General features: G+C 38.1%; 1 protein-coding gene across 4 annotated transcripts in view; it reads right to left on the reverse strand.

Annotated features, from left to right (window-relative positions):
- Nucleotides 1–310: 310 nt before the first annotated feature.
- The window catches only part of FNDC3B (fibronectin type III domain containing 3B), a 391,440-nt gene continuing 372,247 nt past the window's right edge, over nucleotides 311–19,503 (reverse strand). For 3 of the 4 annotated variants that reach the window (XM_049867190.1, XM_049867192.1, XM_049867191.1), the window contains one exon: nucleotides 1,250–3,839. In XM_049867190.1, coding sequence (XP_049723147.1) covers nucleotides 3,528–3,839 — 312 coding nt within the window. In that variant the 3' untranslated portion in view covers nucleotides 1,250–3,527. Of the gene's footprint in view, nucleotides 850–1,249; nucleotides 3,840–19,503 lie in introns of those variants that run through there. The other variant, XM_049867193.1, reaches the window with a different exon arrangement.

Below are 19,503 nucleotides of genomic sequence, written 5' to 3' on the forward strand. Positions count from 1 at the left end.
CCCATATAAAGTTTTATAAACGATTCAGACAAATTATTTTAAAAAATCAGGAGATTTTAAATCAGAATCTGAATTTTAAGCTTTTTTGGAAATACTGGCACATGTGATTGTCTTACTCAGCAGCAGTTGAGTTGTGGCTGCCCTTCAGATGACATAGCCAGCATCATGCACTACGCCACTGCGTGGCCTCTAAAGGCATTTATTTGAATTGGCAACTTTTGGGATGTTGTTTGAGCTTTAAAAAAAATAACAACAACAACAGCAATCCTATTAATGGCAGAAAAACCCTACTTAAGTCAGAAAGAATTAAAACATTTATTGGGCATAAATATATTACATATACACTACAGATACAGTTAGGTATTACATATAGCATTGTATTTGCAAAATCTATACATTAAAATTGATATGGCAGTTTTAATACAATGTGTATGAAAGTCTAAAATTTACAATACAGGAAAACATATGATTATTTTTTTTTTTTCTCCTAGAGTTGAAAAGCTTGGAATGTATGTCCAACAGTGAGGTAAAACATTTTGTTTTTCAATTTAAAGAATTGTGCAAGGATAACATTCAAAACACATTCAATTAGGGCACTTTTCAATTTTGACAGGAATACTGAATTACTGTAGCCAACAAAACAAGGTTAGAAAATGCCAACATTTCAAGTTGATAAGAACAAGGCATATAATAAGAAAAAAAAATATTTTAAGAAAGTTTTCTTTTTAAACCATTTCTTTGAGGACAAGGGCCATTTGCTTCACGGGACTGGGATTTCTTGTGCCAGGGATGTATCTGACAGACAGAAGAGTCAGAGCCATCAGAAAGCCATTCACTCATTCCTACTTCCTGCAAAGGGGTAAAGAAACAAGGTTACTATAACACTTTATTTTATTGTTCCTGTGTAATGGCAATATATATAGTTATACATCAATATCACATATACATATTCGTGATAGAACACAGTGCCATATAGAATAATAATTTCCTGACTGAGGGGTTATAACGAATACCAAACAATGGAGAGCAATAAAATAAAGTGCCGTCAGCTTGTATTTCAAACACTTCAGCTTTCTGGTGGTTCAACGGATAGTATGAAAGCTCAAAACAATCAAATTTTCCTAACAACTTTGGCCTAATTTCATTTTCAAGAAGACAACCAATTCAGAGAACTTCTTTATAGCAGCAGTTCTGAAGTGTACCAAAAAGGGATGTTTCTCTTTGTGAACAGTAGGGTTTTTGTACTCAGTTGAATCTTCATTGCTTAAAAAATACCTTCTTCTCTAAATATCTGCATGAAATCGTCTCAGAAAATGCAGATGCAATGTCAGAGTGGATCACATCACACATTTATGTAAATAGAGGGATACGTTTTGAAAGGCCAGAACTTTGGCAAAAATATATTACCTTGATGTCATTAGTTTGCAAGGCTAATTAAACTGATTATTATAGTCAATAACAAAATACAGAACTCTCTAGTATTTACTACATCAATATAGGCACACAGAATAATTCATTGATCTTACCACTACCTTTCAAGAGATGATTATGGTTTTTTGGGTACATGTAAACGTTTCAATCACTGATAATGGATTTTTTTTTTTCTTTTGGCATTTAATGCACTAGATGCTCTTACCCTTAAAAATGCAAGAAAATGTCAGAAGATTAATAATACTACAGATGTTGCCAAGGAACAAGAGTGACCTAGAATTACAAAAGTATAAAACACACGCACAAAAAATAACATGCTACAAGGGAAAATTAGTACATAAGTACATTTTAAAATTTTTACAATAAATAAAGATTGCACTGTAATTGGCATTTAAAGTACTGTATGCAGAATATAGTATAAATAAACCAAAAACAAAATAATGTTGGTTTCCCCATGACTTTGGTATGGGAATATTATAAGCTAGTACAGGATACTGCATCTTAGACAACACAGACCAAGCACAAAGTAGCTATGATTGAGAAAAACCAAGTAGCAAAAATATACAAAAACAGAAGCAGGGGGGATACACTGTGTCTGTTGCACCCTTTTGGAATATATTTGCACCTCCAACTCTTAAATGTCCCTGAGGTACTCGAACATTATGGACTTCATATAAATAATCCAATGACTTTGGGTTAAAATTGATTATCTCATGACTCAAAATAAACATGCAAGAGTAACACTTTGCACTCCAATAGCACCTGTTGATCAAGGATCTCAAAGCACTTACAAACATTAGAATCCCCATTTTATTTTATTTTTAATGCATGGGAAAACTGAGGCACAGAGGTAAAGGTGACATGTTTCGGTCACGCAGCAAGTTAGTGACAGATCCAGGGAGAGAATCTCGGCTTCTTGACCCCCAAACACCCTGTGCTTACCGCCAAATACCATTGCTCTCCATACACGGCCAGGTCAACCCCACAGAAATAGGAACTACAAATTTAGAGGACTCGCTTTTGGGCTTTCTCAATTTTTATCTGCTATTAGATTAGTATTATGTGCACTGAATTAAGGTACTGAAATTCAATCACTTCATTGATACCTCAAAGAACAGCCTAAAGGCAAATCTTTCAAAAATAATGAGCTGACACGTTACAAGATTGCTCACAATTAGTGTAAATCATGGACAATGGGCAGAGGCACTAAACTGTCACCAGTTCTCATCATATAATTCTGGTCAAACATAACAGAATATAATTACTCTAGTGATTAGATTAGAAGCACGTAGTTATATACAAAGACAAACAAACACGTTAAAGCAGCTTTTAAAATAGCTGAACAAGGAAACAACTAACTATTGCACAATGCCCTCGTAAAGTTACTGCTATGAATCGACGTGGTAAAAATCTACAATGCTCCACAATTTATAGGTGCATTTTGGTTACTTGATTTTGTATACAGGCAGCTCATAGTGTTAAAATCATAAGAAATACAGATTATTAAAACATTTTCAATTGAAGTACACATTTTGATTTAAACGAGCTAAACACAGTTAAGTAATTGAGTAACAAAATGGAACCCGTTTAGGGAAGCCCATCTTAGTGCACACAGCTTCTGTACGGTGGTGGTGTGCGGTGCTCCTCTGACATCACTGAAACCCTAGCCCTGTAACTACACACACTGTGATTCCTGTTTACACATATAGATGTTCAAGACACAAGTGACAGGTGAATATAAATTACTAAACTGTAACGTTAAAAAAAAAAAAAAATCAAAGGCTTGCAAAAGACATCAGTAAGAACAGAATAAAGGCAAATCTATAAATTTAAAAGAAAATATAAGAAAGCTAGCTTTTGGTATCTGGTTTCCTTTTTTTTTTTTTTTTAAATCCAGTTTAACCTCTTCCTAGTTTTGCATTTCAAAAAGGTGCACCAAAACACTGATATTTTTTTTTCTAGCTAAATCTGTAAAACAAGAGAAGTATATAAATCAAAGAACAAAAAGACTTAAAAAAAGGGAGTATCTGAATAAATGTGTGTATTAAAATGTGTAGCATCAATTAAATTCATACCTCTAGTTCTGTTGGGTGTGTTTACTTCATTAAGAAGTACTGTAATATAAAGGCAAATAAAATGGACAAAGTTGCAAAGCCAACCACAATGAGGGCTGCAAACTGTTCATCAGTAGGCATCATGCTCTTCATTTTGGGGTCATCTAAGCTCCCCATGTCCCCTGTAAGCATGACCTCACTTCGTTGTAGTACGAAAGCCGCAGAAGGGCTGAAAGCTCCGCTTAGCTCCTGAGAGGTGTCTAAACAGCGACGACACGCACACACGCGGAACCTGTAGTCCGTGTTGGTCTGGAGGCCTGAGATTTGGAATGTGGCTTCTTCTCCCTTGTACACCTTCAGGAAAAGGAAAAGTCCTGGTCAATTCATTTATAACAAAACTGTAGTCTCTAATGTAATAACCATATAACACTGGGGCCTTGTGGACATTGGCTTGGTTTTAAAAGGTATTCCAACCTACTTTGAATAAAACATGATATAAAAGTGACTCTAACTTTGACAGAAGAGAGAAGGCACGGGCTAGTAATGCAGCTGGCATTTTAAGTAATAAAGATGAATCTAACTGAATTTTAATAACAACTTAGGCTACTATATCAGAAAATGATATACTACTTACCAAGGACTCTGTTTTTGGTCCCCAGAACAAGTCAACATTAAAAAAATGGAAGTATAATGAACATAACAATAATATGCAAAGTTTCTAACTGGATGATTTTTGACAATTGAATATGCCATGTAATACTGTCCAATCAAGATACCATACCTCCCACCCTGTAGATTAGTTTTGCCTATTCTTTTAAAATTTCAGATAAACGAATTATACAGTATGCATCATTTTGTGCTGATGAAATTCATCCATGTTGCTGAGTGATTCAGAAGTTTGTTCCTTTTACTGCTCAGTAGCGTTCCAGTATATGACTATAGCTCAGTTTATTCATTTTCCTTTTGATGAGCATCTTGGTTTTTTCTAGTTCAGAGGTCTCATACAATGATGAGTGCTATGAACATTCTTGTACAAATCTTTGAGGACCTAAGTTTTTATTTTTCTTGGATAAACACTTAGGAGAAGTGCTGGGTCACAGGGTAGGCTTACATCCAACTTTGTGAAATAGTTTTCCCAAGTGATTCTATCATTTTTTGCACTTCCATCAGTGAAGTGTGAGAGTTCCAACTGCTCCACATTCTCACCAACGTTTGTCATTGTCAGTCTTCTATATTTTAGCTATCTTTTATATTTTAGCTATAATATGACTATTATTCAAATTTATGCACCAACCACTAATGCCAAAGATGAAGAAACTAAAGATTTGACCAGCTTCTGCTGTCTGAAATTGATCAAACATGCAATCAAGATGCATTGGTAGTTATTGGTGAATGGAATGTAAAAGCTGTAAACAAAGAAGAAGGATTGGTAGGTAGAAAATAAGACCTTGGAGGCAGAAATGACACCAGAGATCACATGACAGAATTTTGCAAGACCAACGACTTCTTCACTACAAATACTATTTTTCATCAACATAAATGGCAACTAGGCACGTGGACCTTGCCAGATGGAATATATAGGAATCAAATCGACTACATCTGTGGAAAGAGATGATGGAGAAGCTCAATATCATCAGTCAGAACAAGGCCAGGGGCCGACTGGAACAGACCATCAATTGCTCATATGCAAGTCCAATTTGAAGCTCAAGAAAATTAAAACAAGTTCCTGAGAGCCAAAGTACAACCCTGAGTACGTCACACCTGAATTTAGAGACTGTCTCAAGAAAAGATTTGACACACTGAATACTAATGATGGAAGACCAGATGAGTTGTGGGGTGACATCAAGGACATCATACATCAAAAAAGCAAGAGGTCATTAAAAAGACAAAAAATAAACCAAAACCAAACCCACTGCCATTGAGTCAGTTAAGACCCAGCGACCCTATAGGACAGGGTAGAACTGCCCCATAGAGTTTCCAAGGAGCACCCGGTAGATTTGAACTGCAGACATTTTGGTTAGCACCCATAATTCTTAACCACAACACCACCAGGGTTTCCATTAAAAAGACAGGAAAGAAAAAAGAAAAAAAAAAACCAAAATGAATGTCAGAAGAGACTCTGAAACATGCCTTTTGAATGTAGGGCAGCTAAAGCGAAAGGAAGAAATGATGAACTAAAAGAGCTGAAACAAAGATTTCGAAGGACAGCTTGAGAAGACAAAGTATTATAATGAAATGTCAAGCAACTGGAGATAGAAAACCAAAAGGGAAGAACATGCTTGGCATTTCTCAAGCTGAAAAGAACAGAAGCAAAAATTCAGGCCTCGAGTCTCAATACTGAAGGATTCTATGGGCAAAATATTAAACAACGCAGGAAGCATCAAAGGAAGACGGAAGGAATACAGAGTCACTATACCAAAAAGAATTGGTCAATGTTCAACCATTTTATGTGGTACTATATAATCAAGAACCAGTGGTACCAGGGGAAGAAGTCCAAGCTACACAGAAGGCATTGGTGAAAAACAAGGTTCAAGGAATGGATGGAATACCAATTGAGATGTTTCAATAAACGGATGCAGTGCTGGAGGTGCTCACTTGTTTATGCCAAGAAATTTGGAAGACAGCTACCTGACCAATCAACTGAACAGGTCCATATCTGTGCCCATTCCAAAGAAAGGTGATCCAACAATGTGGAAATTATCAAACAATATCATTAATATCACACACAAGTAAAATTTTGCTGAAGATCATTAAAAAATGGTTGTAGCAGTACATTGACAGGGAACTGCCAGAAATTCAAGCCAGACTCAGAAGAAGATATGGAAGGAGGGATATCACTGCTGACATCAGATGGATCTTGGCTGAAAGCAGATAATACCAGAAAGGTGTTTACCTGTGTTTTATTGACTATGCAAAGACATTCGACTGTGTGGATCATAACAAATTATGAATAACATTACAAAGAATGGGAATTCCAGAACACTTAATCGTGCTCATGCAGAACCTGTACATAGACCAAGAGGCGGCTGTTCGAACAGAACAAAGTGATACTGCATTGTTTAAAATCAGGAAATGTGTGCATCAGGGTTGTATCCTTTAACTATACTTATTCAGTCTGTATGCTGAACAAATATCTGAAAAGGGGGGCTATATGAAGAAGAATGCAGCATCAGGATTGCAGAAAGACTCATTAACAACCTGTGACATGCAGATGATATGCTTGCTGAAAGTGAAGAGGACTTGAAACACTTAGTGATGAAGACCAAAGACTACACCCTTCAGTATGGATTATACCTCAACTTAAAGAAAACAAAAATCCTCCCAACTGGACCAATAAGCAACATCATAATAGATAAATGGAAAAATACTGATATTGTCAAGGATTTCATTTTACTTGGATCCACAATCAACACCCGTGGAATCTATAGTCAAGAAATCACACAACATACTGCAATGGGCAAATCTTCTGCAAAAGACCTTTTTAAAGTGTTAAAAAGCAAAGATATCACTTTGAGGACTAAGGTGTGCCTGACCCAAGCCATGATATTTTCAACTGCCTCATATGCATGTGAAAGCTCGACGATGAATAAAGAAGACCAAAGAAGAACTGATGCCCTTTAATTATGCTGTTGGTGAAGACTACTGAATATATCATGGACTGCCAGAAGAACGAACAAATGTGTCTTGCAAGTACAACGTGAATGCTCCCTTAGAAAGGAGGATGGCGAGACTTCATCTCATGTACTTTGGGCATGTTATCAGGAGGGACCAGTTCCTGGAGAAGGACATCATACTTGGTAAAGTAGAGGGTCAACAAGGGAGAGGAAGACCCTCAATGAGATGGACTGACACAGTGGCTGCAACAATGTGCTCAAATATAGCAACAATTGTGAGGATGGTGCAGGACCAGGCAGTGTTTCATTCCGTTGTACATAATGGGCATGAAACCTAAGAACAACATAAGAGGCTACATAAGAACAACATTTTTCTTGAGTGTTTGTTCTCCGTATGACCAACCTGCTTTCCTCTGTTAAGGAACTGGGATGCTTTCTTCCCCATTGTTAATGCTAATATAACAACCACGAGGCTAGGACTTAAAAACTACCAGTTTATTTAGACAGAAACTGTCACCCTTTGAGTTGACTAAAGCTAACAGGAGTTTTCAAGAGGGAGGGGGTGGGGAGGTGTGCCTCTCCCAAGACTGTTTCATCAAAGTGATATTGATCCTCAAAAATCTTATAGAAAATGGTAATCAGGTTAAAATTACATAGAAATTTATAGTTATATTAAATTTAATGAACGAACACAAGATAAAACCAGTTGGAACTAACCCACATCAATAAGAGATTTGACTGATGTGTAATTAAAAAAGAAAATTTAATTGAGCCCTTTCTATATGATGGCACTGAGTTTGTAATTACAAAATGCTTAGAACATGCCTGGTATATAGTAATTGCAAAGAAAGAGTTTGTTGTTATTACTATTTAGAACTTAGAAAAATCCAAAATATTCTCTTAAAACACAGTGATTAAAAGCAATAGATATGGGCATTTTCAATCTAGATGCATAGTAATAATCCTAAGTCGAACTGACAGGCCACTTTTATAAAGCTGTCAATTTTGCCCATTAATACAAATCCTCTAGGAAAGAAAATTTCTAAAAATCTCAGCTATAGAGAGTTGCTGAGAATCTACAAACATTTCTACCTGTTTCTAAAATCCAGTGTGCAAAGTTCTACCAAGAAGCAGAACATTCTACCAGTGAACACAAAGGCACTGTCCACGCATTCCCAAATTCACTGCTGTTGAGTCAACTCTGACTCATTACAACCTTAAAGGACACAACAGAACTGTCCCATAGGGTTTCCAAGGCTATAATCTTTAAGAAGTAGACCGCCACACCTTTCTCCCACAGAGCGATTGGTAGGTTCCAACCGCTGACCTTTTGGTAGCAGTCAAGTGCTTAACCACTGTACCACCAGGGCTCATCTCCACAAGTTTATTGATGGGCAATTTGAAAGACAGCAAAGGAATCTTAGAGTATAAAAAGGGGGCCAGGCTTCCAAAGTTCACCTGATAGCCTTTTATTTTTGTTGCGGTTGTCTGGAATATACACAGCAGAAAATACACCAATTCAACAGTTTCTATGCGTACAATTCAGTGACACTGATTACATTCTTATAAGTCTGCAACCATTCTCACCCTCCTTTTCTGAGTTGTTCCTCCCACATTAACATAAAAGTACTGCCCTCTCAGTTTCCTATCTAATCTTTTGAGTTGCTGCTTTTCATTTGATTCCATATAAAACCAAAAAACCCGAACCCGTTGCCATTGAGTTGATTCTGACTCATAGCAACCCTATGGAACAGAGCAGAACTGCCCCATACAGTTTCCAAGGAGTGGCTGGTGGATTCAAACTGCCAACCTTTTGGTTAGCAGCCATAGCTCTTAACTTCCACGCCACCAGGGTTTCCTTGATCCCATATAGACAGATCTTAAAACAGCATAATGCTCAAGGAAGACATTCTTTACTGGTTAAGCTAAACTACTGCTTGGTTTTAAAAAGACTTCAGGGGATATTTTTGGTTTAAGGTTTAAAGACTGTCTTAGAGCAATAGTTTCAAGGGTTCACCCAGTCAACCTTTTTCTTAAGATTTTCCTCTCTCATCTTCAAACTTCATAAGTACACTTAACGTGTCTTATTTTCCGTTTGCTTCTTATACTTTTCCAGGTTTATAACTGCTTTATAATATCTTAAGCATGTTTCTCCTGGAGAGTTACCCTGTTTCTTTAAAGGCTGTGACATGTGCCTTATGAACTGCGATTACAAACAGCTGGGCTGGAGCAACTAAAAACCGAAGAGTTTTAAGAAAACCCCCGGCAGTATCAGGGGACCACACCTTTCTCATAGCTCAGTGTGGAGTCTAAATGAAGATTTTTAAGGTGAGCATGTTGTCATGGTGATCACCCCAAGCCTGCTACTCAAGAATTGAGACTACACCACGATGGGACCATCTCTCCATGGGTCAATTTCTAACACATATGGGTCTCAGAGGAAAACAATGGTGTACATTTCTTCTTAACAGAAGAGACCTTTTAAAGTTCTTTACTTTCTACAATCTAAAATGCTAAAGTTGGTATTTTGTGAGACAAGTCTTGGAAACTATAAGGACCATTCATGGAGAGAATGCTTTGCACCCTATGGGGGTAGTACAGCAGTTGGATAAAGCAGGTCCTTTTGAATTCTGCTATCTGGGGCTTTGGTTTCTCCATCTGCAATGTTCCAGGCATACAATTCATTCTGACACTCTATGGAAGTGATAAGTTAATGTTGGCATGTTTATCATGTTGGAAACCAGCTGTCATCTAAGCCTTAGCTATAAAGGTTTACTGATATGCCTCTTTCATTGCTTCTTTTGGAGCCCACACCTTTTGAAATAGTCGTTTACTTTTAACAAGGGTAAAAAACTATTTAGCTGTTGGAGCTCTTTTTTTTCCCTCCGGGCAAACTAGGGAGCTGTGTCTGGTCTTATTTGGCCACTGGGAGGTAATAAACAGACTTTTTAAGCACAAAAACTATATTTGGGAAACCCTGGTGGTGTAGTGGTTAAGTGCCTTGGCTGTTAACCAAAAGGTTGGCAGTTTGAATCCACCAGGCGCTCCTTGGAAACTCTATGGGGCAGTTCTACTCTGTCCTATAAGATCTTTTTAAACACAAAACTATATTTAGGATCCCAGCTTTAAATTCTTGCTCTGCCACTTACTAGATTTGTGATCTTGGGCAAGTAACTTAACAGCTTTGAGCCCTAGTTTTCTCATCTTTGAAATGGGGATAGTAACAATACCTAAGTCTTGAGGAGCAAATGAGAAAATATATGTGAAAAACACTTGTGAAAGGAATATACTGGCGATAAATTCTTTATCAATTTCACTGAATTTAATCCTCATGATTACTCGGTAAGGTGAGTATTGCTACTTCCATTTTAGAGATAAACTGAGGCTACAGACTGTGCCACTGAGTTCAGCTCACCTGGCCTCTGACTTTGTCTTTCCATATAATCCTACTACCTCCCCTTAAAGGTATTTCCATTAAACATCTTTCAGATCACTCCATTGTGAGCCCTGCTGTCCCATAAAGAAAAGGACATCATAAACACAGTCTTTTCCTTTATGTCATGGACAGTAGCTCCCCCGAGTCTATGCCAAGCAAGGTCTTGGGAAGCATTTTTGTGATGAAGCCTCTTAATTTCTGCCATCGATCAATGACCTCATTGTAGAAAATCACTTGACAATTCCTAAAGATGTTCTAGAGACTTTCTGAAAGTGAATATAATGTATATTTTTATTTTAAATTATTTCTATGGTTTCTAGAATTTGCATGGCTAGATCCCTCTATGAAAGGTGGCCCAAGTATATTTAATTTCCCAGAAACCCAACTGAGAGAATCTTGAAGAGAAAATTCATGTATTAATTCCGATGGAACTTTTCAACTCTAAATCCTTAGAGTGAAGGTCTTGGAAAACGTATGAAGAAAGCAAAGAAATGCTTCTTTTCTTGTATCATTAGGCAAAAAGCTTAGCAAAAGATAAACAAATTCCTAATTGAAGGGAACTCCCTTAACAAGATCAATCAAAAGTTAGGCTTCAATTCGTAAATACTTTTTTTTTTTTTTAAAGCCATTCTTATTGCTTTAATTGGAACAGCTCTCATTTTCACAAGCACTGCCAAAACAATGTTAACATTTAGATTTTTTTTTTTTACATTTAAGATGGATTAAGTATATTCAGTTTGGGACTGTGCTCTGTTGTCTCCATATTTCCATGGCAACCAGCACAATGACTTGAACAAAGAAGATGCTCAGCAACTGTTCTCTAATCGAGCCCTCAGGTACTCCCAGTAGATATTCTGACACCACACTGAAAAATGAGGATCAGTGCGGGAAACAAACAAACGTAAACCTCGAGCATTAAAACACACAGACACACAGAGGCAACAGAAGGAGTCTAGTACAGGCACAGCCACCACTGCAAAACAACGAAACCATCAACAATGGCTAAGTTGTTTTCAGTGAATTGACAGAAATCATGGAGTTTCTACTGTATTTTAGAAATATCCTACAATGCTTAATTTTGAATATGGGCCTTTTAGATTCTCTGCTAAGCAAAAAGTGAAACAACGCCCCATTTCCTGAGGATTCGGGTTGCTGAGGTTTGATAACTGACTTGTTTCTGTTGAAATAATCACAGCCATGGAATTTACACCATTTTTTTTTTTCTTATTACCTCATTTCTCATTATACTCTTCTATAGCCTGAGAATATTATGTTTTTAAATATATTGTCATTAAAAAGTATATGTCTATGTGAGAGACTGACTTGATTTGTAAACTTTCACTTAAAGCACAATAAAAATTATTAAAAATAAAAAATATGTCTAAGGCCTCATAGCTAAGACTCTCCTAAGAGAAGAAAAGACAGTGTTGGGGGGCAAGGGGGAGGAAAGAGACTAGCTGCATAGATCTCAGGATGCAGCGTAAATCTAAACTATTCAGGGCAGTGTGACACTGGCACAGACAAGGACAAATTATCCAGGAGCAGGATGGAGCTGAATGATAGCCCAGTAACTAGGGCAAATGACATGGCCACTGTGTGAGTTCCTACAGCTACAGATTATTTGGGGTCTATGGGAGGTCAAAGCACCTAAGCAGGCCCAGGGCAGGGGACTTCTGGCAGTGGTGGATAACGGAGAGAGCACTGGACTTAAAATCAGCTGGCTCTTGGTTTCAATTATGGTGCAGCCACTCACCAGCTGTGTCACCTCGGAGATTCATAACCCCACAAGCCTTAACAGCCTTACCAGTAAAATGAGTATAAAAACCTCAACTCTCAAAGTTGCTGGAAGGAGTGTTCCTGTTGTTAGGTGCCATCGAGTCAATTTAGACTCATATGGACTCTATAAGACAGAGCAGAACTGCCCCATAGGGTTTCCTAGGCTGCAATTTTTACAGGATCAAATTGCCAGGCCTTTCTCCCACGGAGCCACTGGGTGGATTCGAACCACCAACCTTTTGTTTAGCAGCCGAGTGCTGAACCACTGCATTACCAGGGCTCCTTGGATGGGAGGATTAAATGATACAAAGTTCAGGGAGTTCTAGCACAGGATTTGGCCCATCGTAGGTACTCGGTCAATTTAGTTCCCCTTCTTACAGTGTGCTCTGCTAGTTAGACTGCTTAGATCCTACATTTTATTAACTGTTCATAAGAGATTGAAATTTTCTTTTTCAATGTGGAAAAAACACTGCATGAAATATCTTTATGTTAGCAGTTTAAAGTATTTTTAAATAGGCCTTGAAGAAAAAAAAATCTGTGAATAGTTTCTTGAGGTGTTCCAAATACGGCAACTTTTGAATATTCTTTCAGCTCTATGAACATGTAAGTGTGGAAGCGTGTGTAATTACAGCTTGTCTACACGGGTCTGATTACAAAATCCTCAGGCCAACAAATTCACAGGGCCCAATGGAGTGAAGCCAGTCACAGCTCCCAGGAGAGAAGTAAAGACTATTCCAGAGAAACACATTAAGAATTTTCAGGTTTGAAGAAAGTAAAGGCGATGGGCCTTAATGAAATTAAATGTCACTCGCATTTTTTAAATTACATGGTTGGGTATAGAATAAGCCAATTGACATAGCTAAATGAAAATAAACGGAGTTATTACACTGGCCAATCTATGCTAATTAGCAAATAAACTGACAGATATTTAAAACAAACATGCGAGACTCAAAAGCCCTGGATAATATCAAAACCACCTATTGCCATGGAGTCATTTCATTATTTAACACCTATTCCTTAAAGGTACCATGTTTCCGTAGATAAGAAACAAATCACTCCCCCTACCTGAAAATGAAGAATACCACCTAGGATTATGGGGGAGATTAAATGTGATAACATACAGCAACCTCCTAGAACAGGGCCTGGCACGCTGCAGGCATTTAAGAAATGCCAGCATAACAATACATACGTAAAGAGCACTACACTGCTACCGGATCAGACTTCGCTGAGTCCCTTGCAGGAATCCCGTGAAACACTCAGAAACAAAACACTTGATGTCAGGGAATCTTGGGGATGACTACACATGTGACCTGCAGGAATCAAGGGAAGTGGGGCCCTGATGCTGGCCTGGTGTCCACAGCTGTTCACATGGGTGCTTACAGCTCAGCAGTACTTAGGAACACAGCTGTGCCTCCAGTGAGGTGACTTTTCCTGGGATGGTGCAGCCTTCCACGTCAGGCCAGCAAGCCATCCTATCGAAGGATGGATTATCCAATAAGCAAGGTAAGCACAGTGCTTACCTTGCTTACCAGATCATCTGTAGTGAATCATTTCACTACAGATTGATTCGTACAAGTAAGCCTGTGCTTACCTTGCTTACTGGGTCATCCACCCCATCGGGGATTCTAAATTTAAAAAGAGGCTTTGATTCTGTAGGAAAAAGCTGTAGGGCTGGGAAAGAGACAGATGCCTGTTATACCTAGAAGGAGAATCTTTGATGTTGTGAAAAAAACGTGAAACTGTTCACTATAGATGATCTAGTAAGCAAGATAAGGATCACGCTTATCTTGTCTATTGGTTAATCCACCCCTGGTTCTATCCCTTTGTTTTCATTCATTTTTACTGGGGCCCCATTAAGGGCTTTTCCTCTTGCCTCAATCCAATTTAAAAGGCACAGCTCCATTTAAGATTTTCTTTATTGAAGTAACTAATCATATTATTGCAGTAAGTATATAAGCAATATTATTTTTACAAGGACTATTTCTGTTTCTGATTTGATGAACAACATATTTTAATTTTGACATGTTTATTCCAGAATGGCAGGATTTAAAGTAATACTCAGATAACTGAAACGAAGAGTCCATGACCCTAAATTCAGAGCAACATGCTGCCTAGCTAAATCCTTTAAATAACAGAGTTCTTAGAGATGATCACTGGCAAAAGCACACGCTGAGCTGCTGGAGGGTCTGTATCTGGGCCAATGCCTGCACCTCTTTACCAATGTCACCTTCCCCCAAGAACTGGGAAGGGAAGCATAATTGCACAGCATTACTATTTACACAGCACCTTCTCATGGCTGAAGGGGTCTGATGCTCACAGTAACCCTCTGAGTGAAAAGATTATTATCCCCACTTTGACAATGAGAGAGGTGAGTCTCAGTGAGGCAGATTAATTCCTTCAATACCACACAACTATAGAAGGCAGAAGGAGCCCTGGTGGTGCAGTGGTTAAGTGCTTGGCTGCTAATCGAAAGGTTGGCTATTTGAACCTACCAGCTGCTCTGAGGGAGAAAGATGTGGCAACCTGCCTCCGTAGAGATTACAGCCTAGGAGACCCTATGAGGCAGTTCTACTCTGTCCTATAGGGTTGCTCTGAGTTAGAATTGACTCAATGGCACACAACAACATGGAAGGCAGACTTGACCCCATGCCCCTACTCCCCCAGCTCAAGATAGAACCCACTAACCCACAGGCCTCCTCTGTTCAGGGCAAGATGCTGGGCAGGCATCTTTATTTTCGAACAGGAGAGGGACAGGGAAGGTAGCTAGTACAGAACTGCTTCTTTCAGGTACGTGTTTGTCACTACAATGGCCCTAAGAAGGCGGAGAACACTGACTGTGCTGTTTTGTATGCTATGACAATGGCAGCCCAAGCAATACAAAGCACCTGTCTCTCAATACACCAGGGTCTTATACCAGGACTCCATGAAACTGGATACACATTTTATTTTATCTAAAAATTTAAGAGGAGTTTTATATACCTAGTGGCGTAGTGGTGAGCACTTAGCTGCTAATCCAAAGGTCAGCGGTTTGAACCTGCCAGCCACTCTGCATGAAAAAGATGTGGGAGTCTGGCTCCGTCAAGATTTATAGCCTCAGAAACCCCATGGGGCAGTTCTACTCCGTCCTACAAGGTCGCTAAGAGTCAGAATTGACTGGACAGCAGTGGGTCTGGTTTGGTATAATGAGCATTTTTCTGGGATAAGGTGTCCTGGCCTTTATCAAATACTTACAGGGACCTGTAAACCTAGGAAAATTAAGAATCAGTAAAATAAATGATGACTTTTAAATATCTCCTTCTGACTTTAAAATAGCTCCTTCTTGCTCTATCCTTATATTGCTTTGAATTTGATCCTTTCTTCATGGAAAAATTAAAAACTATGCAATGAGACAATCACAGCCTCATTGTTTAAATTGCTACATTAAGGAACAGAGTGGAAGGTCATTAAAAAACACGGAGGCTCCAAGACTCAAAGACTTTGAAACAGCTCTGTCACGAGAGGATCTTCTCTCAGGGCACTTTATGTGATCCCATGAAGAACACATGGATTCTAACATACATGTATTCTAAAAATGATACATTTAAAAAATGACATTATATATGGGAATACAAACAGAAACCTGTACACCAAGGTTCACTGCAGTACTTTTCACAATAGCCAAAAGGTGGAAACCACCTAAATGTTCACTTGCGGATGAATGGATAAACAAAGTATGGTACATATACGCAATGGAATATTACTCAGCCGTAAAGAGAAATGAAGTCCTGGCACATGATTCAACATGGCTGAACCCTGAAAACATGCTGAGTGAAATAAGTCAGTCACAAAAGGATAAATATTGTATGACCTCACTTATATAAAATAGGCAAATATATAGAAATCATAGCTTATTAGTGGTTACAAGGAGTGGAGGAAGGGGACTTTTTGCTGGGAGGCAAATGTATTTATGTTAATAGTGGTAGAAAAAATTAGGAAAAAGGACAAGGGTTGTACAATATGAAGAGCTTATCAATGTCCTAGAATTGTGTATGTAGGAACTATTGAAATGCTGAAGGTTTTGTTGTGTATACTTGTAGCACATTAAAAATGATACAAAATAACAATGTATTTATAAAGAGACGCCATGAGGTTGCCTGTGGAACGTTTGCAGCAGATGCTTCACATGTTTCCTTGTTCAGGTAATGAAGCTGATCCCTGAGAATAACTGCAATTTCTTACAAATGTTAAGCTGCCAACAGGTAATAATTTCTTGCAGTTTGCTGACCCTTTTCTCATCTTTGATGTTTTTATTCAATTTTTTTTTTGTAAAAACTATTGCTGTCTGTACAGGGCTATGAATCTGAATCATTTCGCTTTACTTTCTTTTTATGTGTATATAAACTGTCTTTATGCTGTATCTTGTGCAATTCAGAAGGATACAGATACAATTTTCATCTTTTTCAGAAATGCCATACAATTAATGCTGTTTGAAAAGAAGCTGAAAACTTCCTGAAAAAAAGCTTGTGCTTGGGATGTTTATTAAATGTGGAAAAGCCAAATCTACATATGCATGCATTCTAATGCAGAGTAAAATTTTAGGGGAGGATTCAATACTTTAAGTTAATGCACTGTTTAATGATAAACACCAGCTCTTTCTCCCACACCATATAACAAGTGAAATTACACTGGTTAGCTAGGACCAAGGGAAAGTTAAGGTCAATGTTTCAAGCAAAAAAAAAAAAAAAAAATCAGAAAAAGCCTTGGCCCTTGCCACATCTGCCTGTAAAAATAAGCTTGGGGAGGAGAAGGACAGATTCCTTTTATGAGTGATTTTTTATACCTAAATTATAAATCCACTCCAAGATGAAGTTTATTCTTTATCGCCACTACAGATACAAGCCTGTTACTTTGAAACTGTCTCTGTCATAGATGCCAGAAACATTTACAGAGTGCATGCTGTGTGCCAGCCCTGGGAACAGAACCATGAATAACAAAGCCCATGTTGGCGGGTCCTGTCTGGTTAGCGCTGTAAGTGAGGTACACACAGAGCACCAGGAGAGCCGGCGCTCTTCGGAGGCAGATGCACAGAAATGAGTACTCCTCATTTTCTTTCGCTTTGCCTCTATGCATTCGATGGCCATTGCCTGTTATCCCTGGGCTGTACTTATTTTAACCATTACTCTGCACACATAATATAAATAGGTTCCATTCTCTATCTCATGTCCAAAACAAGTGAATGAAGCACTCAAAATATCAGGTTGAAGATAATGCTTACTGAATAGGGAGATGCAAAAAACCCAGAACAAACTGTCCCTGACCCAACTGCGGCTCTTCATGTGCCGCTAGTCGCTGTAATCATTTCTTGGTAAATGTAGTAACTACGTGGTCACATGGGGAATGCTAACCCCATCTACTGAGTCTGTTCTGTAGTACTGTTATCTACAAATGTTTACAACAAAAATATTCCAAGGCATATATATGATTAAAAATTATTACATTGTATTCATAAGCCCATGGATCTAAATATATAACATTAAACAAACAGCAGATTCAAACACTAAATCGGCCAATAAGATCTGCTTTATTGAATGGATCCGCCTATATTCCAGCAATGCCGAACATGTGAAGCTACTGAACAAATAATGCTGCTTCTTCAGCTGTGTAACATCAATCACTGAGCTTTGAGAAGCAGAATGTTTTTCCAAGAAAGGGTGGAAATGTATGGTACATGGAATAAAAAGCTTTCAAAATACACTGACGAACGTGTAATGAATGTACTATTAGGAAATGAATTACTGTTAAGTGTCAAATGATATGCTGTGAAATTTCCCAACACCTCATCTTTTAATCATTTTTACACTGCTTTTTTTTTTTTTTTTATGGAACAGGACAAATGCTATTGGTGGTAAAAAAAAGCTGACTAAATCTAGTGAGGAAAATCCCCTGCTCGCTATTTGAGTTGAGCTCCTAACACCAATCATATTTTTCTGGAAAGATGAAACACTCATGTACATAAAGTTATTTACTCTAAAATAGGACCTACTGTATAGAATGATGAGAGGAAATTATGGCATCCTTACTCTGATTTAAGAGGAGTAGTGAAAACTTTTGGTGATACCATCTTCCACTGATATGAATCAATACTAGTGGATGCCATTTTGAAAATAAAGTTTTTACAAGATGGGTTTAAAACAATTAATTCTTTTGTCTGACACTTCATATTAACAAAGTACAGCAATGTGCACCAATCTTTACTCTGGTTTTTTTTTACACATTTTTATTTGCAAGTATTCTTTATTATTACATATGAAACACCAGTGAGCAATTTAACAAAAACTCTGAATCAAATTATTTTCTCCTTGTCTGTATACCCGAAGCCTCAATAGCTGAATTAACAAGACTTGACAAATTGTGCTAACGCATCAGAGGACAGGTGGCATTTACCTTCAAACTTTCTTAGTTTGATATAATACATGCCCCTATTAAATAAGCCCTGCTGGTGCAGTGGTCAAAGTGCTCGGCTGCTAACCTAAAGGTCAGTGGCTCAAACCCACCAGCTGTTCCATGGGATAAAGAGGTGGCAGTCTGCTTCTGTAAAGATTACAGCCTTGATAATCCTAAAGGGCAGTTCTACTCTATCCCTATAGGGTCACTATGAGTCAGAATTGACTTGATGGCAATGGTTTTGCTCTGTTTTGTTTTTTCAAATTAAAAGTGCTGGTAAGGAATGGGCCTTGGTGTTCCTAATGGAATAACAGTATTATTTATATACCGATTTCACATAAACAGTTGAAGGAAAGATGAAAGAGTCATGTATGTAAAGTTATTTACTCTAAAACAGCATCAGGTTCAGGGAAGCAAGAGGGCATTGGAGTCCTTCACAGCAAGTGACAGGATCATGGGGGGCTTTGGGAAAATTCGTTCACAAAGGGTGTGAAAAATGATTAAAACCAAATTTGTTATCAGGCTACATTCCAATTACATTCTTTCTTGCATGGATTTGTCACGTGATCTATATAGCCTCATTACTCTAATTCTGATCCACGGACTACCAGCACCTGCATCACCTGGGAGCCTGTTAGAAAGGCAGGATCTCAGGCCTCCCCTCAAACCTACTGAATCAGAACTGGCATTTTAAAAGGATCCCCAGGTGTGTCATACATAAATTAAAGGGTGACAAGCAGTAACCTAGAGCTTCGGAATCACAGGCCTC

This window comes from Elephas maximus, chromosome 23, assembly GCF_024166365.1.
Source record: "Elephas maximus indicus isolate mEleMax1 chromosome 23, mEleMax1 primary haplotype, whole genome shotgun sequence".
Classification (NCBI taxonomy): Eukaryota; Metazoa; Chordata; class Mammalia; order Proboscidea; family Elephantidae; genus Elephas; species Elephas maximus.